This window comes from Poecilia latipinna, unplaced genomic scaffold (genome assembly GCF_001443285.1).
Source record: "Poecilia latipinna isolate Pla-1442-1.1 unplaced genomic scaffold, P_latipinna-1.0 Scaffold2610, whole genome shotgun sequence".
Classification (NCBI taxonomy): domain Eukaryota; kingdom Metazoa; phylum Chordata; class Actinopteri; order Cyprinodontiformes; family Poeciliidae; genus Poecilia; species Poecilia latipinna.
The window spans coordinates 65,794-71,280 of NW_015115226.1; the positions used below are offsets into that span (position 1 = coordinate 65,794).

Sequence of the window (5,487 nt, forward strand, 5' to 3'; positions counted from 1 at the left end):
TTCCATTACAGTTATTTATTAGCTTAAATAACTTAGGCAGAGCTCATGCTTCACCCAAACTCTGCACAGCCATTTAGTCCGTCAGTAAACTGTTGTCTGCACTGAAAGACAGTTTTTACAGAATTTTACATGTTTCTTTCAGAAACTAAAAGCTACAACAAAAAGAGACAAAAATGTTTCAGTAAGCAGAATATTTAAGCTTCTTTCTTTGCAGCCTAAATCAAATATTTACCTGAAGTTGATGAGTACAAAAGTGCTGGAATCATAAGCAGGAACCAGCTCACTAAAAACCAAACATTCAGGTGAGTATGTTCAACAGTTGTTATAAGCCATGAAACTTACTGAAATCGTTATATTTTGCTTCCACTGAGGTTACCTAGTGAAGTCCGGTGGGACCGGCGTGGTGACGAACGACTGCATGGGTTTACGGTGGACCTGCTGGAACATGAGCAGGATCTCTGGGCTCTTAGAGATCAGCTCACTCTTACTGCACGAGTGAAGCTGTGCAACACAAACACATGCAAACACAAAGGTCTTGCTGTGAAACCACTCAAATATAAAATATACTCAGATATAAATAGTATGTAGCAGTTGTCATAGTTCTTTCAAGAATCTGTTTTATCTGATCAACAGTTCATATTTTTACAGTTCTAAATTATTGCTTGACTGCGTTAACATGCTCCATAACCGATGGTTGAGAAAGTACTCAAACAATGTAGTAAAAGTACCACATTAACAACAACAATGCAGAACAATGCAGCAGATAAAGCATGTTTTTATTGTGTTTTCTCTCTAAGACACAGTTTAGATCTAGATTTGTGATTCTAAGAATCAAAATTTCAGGGATGACCTACAGGGTTAAATGTAATTAGGCAAAATTAGAGGAATTATTATACCTTTGAAATGTTTTAACACAAAATAAACACATTCAAGAGAAAGTTGTCTCCCTGAAAAAAGGGACTTTAAACAGACCTAACAAGTGCAGAGTGATTTGAAAACATCTTCTCTCCTGTACTAAGAGCATGAACTTCACTTTTTTGCCACTAGTGGCATTTATTTTGAAAAAAAAAAAAAAAAATCCAACAGGAAAGGGATGGAAAGAAGGGGAGTGGGAGAGGACATGCGACCAAGGAAGAGGAGTCAAAATTGGGGCTGCCACTTAGCAGTGTTGTAGTCGAGACACTTAATCTGAAATCAAGTTAAGAGCCCTGCAATACATGACACAATAAAATGTGAAATGTAATCAAAATTGCTTCTCAATTTGACCTGAAAGACCCACATTCCCATAAAAACACCTACATATTAAATATTTAGAGCGGAAATAAATGTATCCAATATCATCATCAATTCAAACTCTTTGTTCAGCTTTGCTTCCATCTCTGTACCAGAATCCGGAGGTCTTATGCCATCCCTAAGAAGATAACGTCCTGAGATCCCTACTTAATGTCTCCTTTTTGGAAGCTAAATACTGTATCGCGTCCTCATGGAAGAAAGAGACATTGTGTGGAATTTCACAATGGATTACACAAATGACTTTTTATTTTGCACTTAAGAAAATCAGCTACGTTACAATGAACAAGATCGATAAATTTTGGGGAATCTGGTCCGTCTTTTACACTTGGCTGATCCAAAATAATATCCAACTCAACGGGTGGAAAGAGGGCTTGTTGTAAGACAAACTGGTGTTTATGCTGGTTGGTCTATTGAGGGTCTGCTGCAGTTTTTTTTCTTCTCCCATGCCCTTATATTTTTTGTATTTGTAAGTGATTATACATGTTCTTGTGCTCTTGTTAAAATCAATAAACATGTTTTTGTTTTTTTTAAAAAAGCGCAATGTGACTTAGATGTAACATGTAACACAAGCGCTTTATAGAAACAAACTGTGCTTCTTTACAGTACTTCAGATGTAACAAAGTACTTGAACTTTGTTACATTCCAACACTGTCCTTAACTATTTTTGGTTATTTCTTTCTCAAGCGTTTTTTTTTATTATTATGCAAGATTTCTTGAAGTTGGCATCAGTAGGAATACTGAATTTTTTGAAAAGGGAATATATTCTTCTGAGGCAGCCAATAATGAAGACAAATCTTTGAGCTTACAGTTTTCATGGCTAAACTAGGCTAAATAAACTAAAATAAGCTAAACCAGGGTGATTGTGACAGAACAATGTAATTACATGGCATGACAAGAGTGGTTTCTGGATTGCTTTGGATACTAAAACAATTGATCTGTGAACAACAGACCTGATGCTCCACCTCCTGCAGCAGAGATTCCAGCAGCTCCGTCTCCTGGGTCAAAGACGTCTTCTGGCCTGTTAGGGAGGACAAGGCATTTCTATTTGCAGTTTGCTGAATGCTAGCCCTGATGGAGGGCTGCAGATTTTGTGTGTGGGTGCTGCTGAGAGCAGGCATCTACTTGCTCCTGATAAATATTTCAAATGTGTATTAGTCATATATAACGGCGGCTCTGCTGTTTTCAGCACCAAAATATTTTGTTGACGAAAAAGAAAAAAAAAGAAAAAAAAAAAAAAACACCTCAGGCCACATTTTAGTGCAATGACAAATTTAAAATCTTTTCAGATGGGAAAAGCAAAACAAAAGGGCTTCAAGGTGACTGTTGTAAGAATCAATAGTTCAATCTTAGGATTTTACACGTTAGGACATAATATGGAAATGCAACAAATTTCCAGATATCAATATTTAGCAAAGATCAGGCCAAAATAAAAAGAAGAAGCCGGGTGTTTCCATTGAGACAGCCTTAATGCAATCTTCCACACACCATGTGAGAAAGATTATTCACAAGTCAGAAACTTGTAAGACACCTGACAATTTTTCCCCAAAAGTGATCATCTCAGGACTTTCAAAGTGTGCAAAACTCAGAGAAAAACTCATCAAGCCTCCATCAGCAAGTTTAACTGCTAAACAACATTTTTCCAATTTGCTGCAGCTTCCAGATCAGTTTTCGGTGTCCTACCCATGAGAGTGATGAGTTTGTTCTTCAGCTGGTTGTCCAGACGAGCAATCATCATTTCCACCGCGTTCCGGATCTCCCTTACCCTCTCGTCCTTCGCTCCCCTCACAGCCTCCACGTTTCTCTCCTGAGCAAGAAAACGTGAATCAGTGTGTGCTTCCGAGAGGACACTTATGGTAAAACATGCTGAATAAAACTTAAAAATATTATGTGCTGTTGGGTTGTCATTGTAAATTAGTGGCAGACCAATGACCACAACTGCAGCTGGCTGAAGTTAACAATCTCTGCAGCTTTTTTATGATGCAAGACGTCAAGAATTGATGTAGTGATCTGGGCTTACACAAAAAAACCTAAAAGGAGACTTTTTGATTCCATCTGATATGGGGGAATTTTTCTGCCACAATTTGAGAGCACACATTTTCAGTCTAAAAGTAGGTTTTCATGTCTTTTGTTCTCAAAACTTTTAATAGTTGTCCTTACATTTTCAGTTTGAAAACAGGACTTCCTGTCTTTCTTCTCAAAACTTTTGCTCTCTTTCAAATCTTCACTGTGCTCTGTCAAACCTTTCTCCTCGCACTCAAAACTTCTCTCTGCTTGGATCAAATCTCTGCTTGCAAACTTCTCTGCTCCCTTGCAAATAATTTTCTGCTCGTCCTTGGAACAAAAGAGCACCGTCGCAGGGCAACCTCTCAACCAATAGAATGAAAGTGTTATTACTGGATGTGTTTGTTTGTTTTCCACTAGTGGCTGTGTAGCTACTCTCGATTGGAGCAACCTGCACCACCCACTGGAGAAACAACCTGCTCCGTGTTACACTAAATATCCACCAGCAGTGCGCTACTAGTCACTAGCAGCCTACTGATCATAGTCAGGAGTTCATTCACCAAACCAAAGAAAATGGATCCACAGAACCAACTGTGTTACAACTTAGTCACGACATCTTATCTATCTGTCTATGCATGAAGGATAGGTTTATAGATACATACGTATATATATATCTTTTATATATAAATATATGTGTATATCAATGATGTGCGGTGAGGATCATAGCTGGTGAGGCACTGACTTAATCAAAATCAAATTTACAAATATAGTCCCCCAGCATGTTGTTCTCATGCGGACAACACTGGAGGGCAAAAAGACAATCCTTTACATGCCATCCATAGCCACACTGTCACGGTAGAATAATTCCGTTAACTCAATGAAACTTGGAAATGAAGGTATTATTAATTTAGTGCTATGCTGCACAGCAAAGGGAAAAGTCACACAAACTCGTTGCCACAGCAACTGACAACGCAACTTTATGTTTCAGGATTCAACACCAAAAAACACTCAAATATTTCCCACACAAAGAACAGAACATTCAGTCTGCTGGCTTAATGTTTATTTTGCAATTATTAATAAGTGAATGCTGTGGTAGATTAGCTACCAGTTCTATTAGCTAATCTAACACAGCAGTTTGAAAGATTTAGCGGGGGGAACGCAGTACCTGCAAGAGAGAGGAGCAGCTGTCTGCTGTAAAGAATCATTAAGTTCACTGCGCAGCCGTGAGTTCACCACTAATCAGCCGTGACTGATTAGTTTTTTGAGAACAATCTAAAACACAACTTAGTCAGTTAATAAATAACTTTTTTCCCCATTTCATATTGTTTCTATTGTTCGTGCTTTACTAGAGCAGGGCTGCAATACGCCGATAGCGGAAGGTTTTGAGTCGATCTCAGCATTAGGTGACAAACTGAACGCCACCAGGAGGCTGAGACGAGCACGTCCTCCTCTGATTGGCTTAAAACGTTCCTAACTTTATTAAAGAACAACCAAAATAATCAACAAAACGTGTTCAAATTAATGACCCAACAACAATAATAATCTCAGTGATTATTGTTTCAACAAGGTGTTGTGCAATTCTGTGCGTTTGAGTTCCATTACCAAAATAACTAGCAGAGCAGGAGTTTAAAATTGACTATTCAACCACCACTGTGTTCAGGGAGGATTATTAATGATGCAAAATAAATATCAAGCCTGCAAACCTAATATCGTAACGGACTGAATGTTATGTTTTTAACGCAATCTCTGCTCGGCTTGCAGAGTGCAGGTGGTTGCCACGGCAACGGGTGTGCTTAAATGACAGAGAGAGACGGAGAATACAAAGGTAGGAGTGGTTTAAAGTTGATCACCTGTTCAGGTTGTTTTACCTTTGTTTACCTTTGNAAAATATGTGAAAAAATATTTATATAAAAATGATATACTGCAGCTTTAATTTCACTCAGAAGAGAACAGGTCAGGAGGGACGTGGGTTAGAGCTGCTGCTGACTGACTCATTTGTTGTTAAGTGGTGAAAGGTACAAGGGACAAGTTAAATATATGAATATGTTGGTAATTTTTTTCCCCTTAATTCATTATGCTAGTGAAATGGAGGCAAACAGTAGTTTGTAGCTAAGCTAATTATGCCAAATGGTTGACAATCTCCAAGAAAGTCTACCCACCTTTCTTGGAGAAAAACTGGGTTATAAATTAACA

At 38.2% G+C, this 5,487-nt stretch overlaps 1 protein-coding gene across 1 annotated transcript in view; it reads right to left on the bottom strand.

The window, feature by feature from the left end:
- The window catches only part of LOC106938516 (E3 ubiquitin-protein ligase TRIM37-like), a 64,611-nt gene extending 60,775 nt beyond the window's left edge, over positions 1-3,836 (bottom strand). The window contains exons 1-5 of the mRNA XM_015020590.1: positions 3,819-3,836; positions 2,974-3,238; positions 2,244-2,311; positions 377-501; positions 233-283 (exon numbers count right to left, since the gene is read on the bottom strand). Of these exons, the coding sequence (XP_014876076.1) occupies positions 233-283; positions 377-501; positions 2,244-2,311; positions 2,974-3,238; positions 3,819-3,836 (527 nt within the window). The remainder of the gene's footprint in view (positions 1-232; positions 284-376; positions 502-2,243; positions 2,312-2,973; positions 3,239-3,818) is intronic.
- Positions 3,837-5,487: the final 1,651 nt, after the last annotated feature.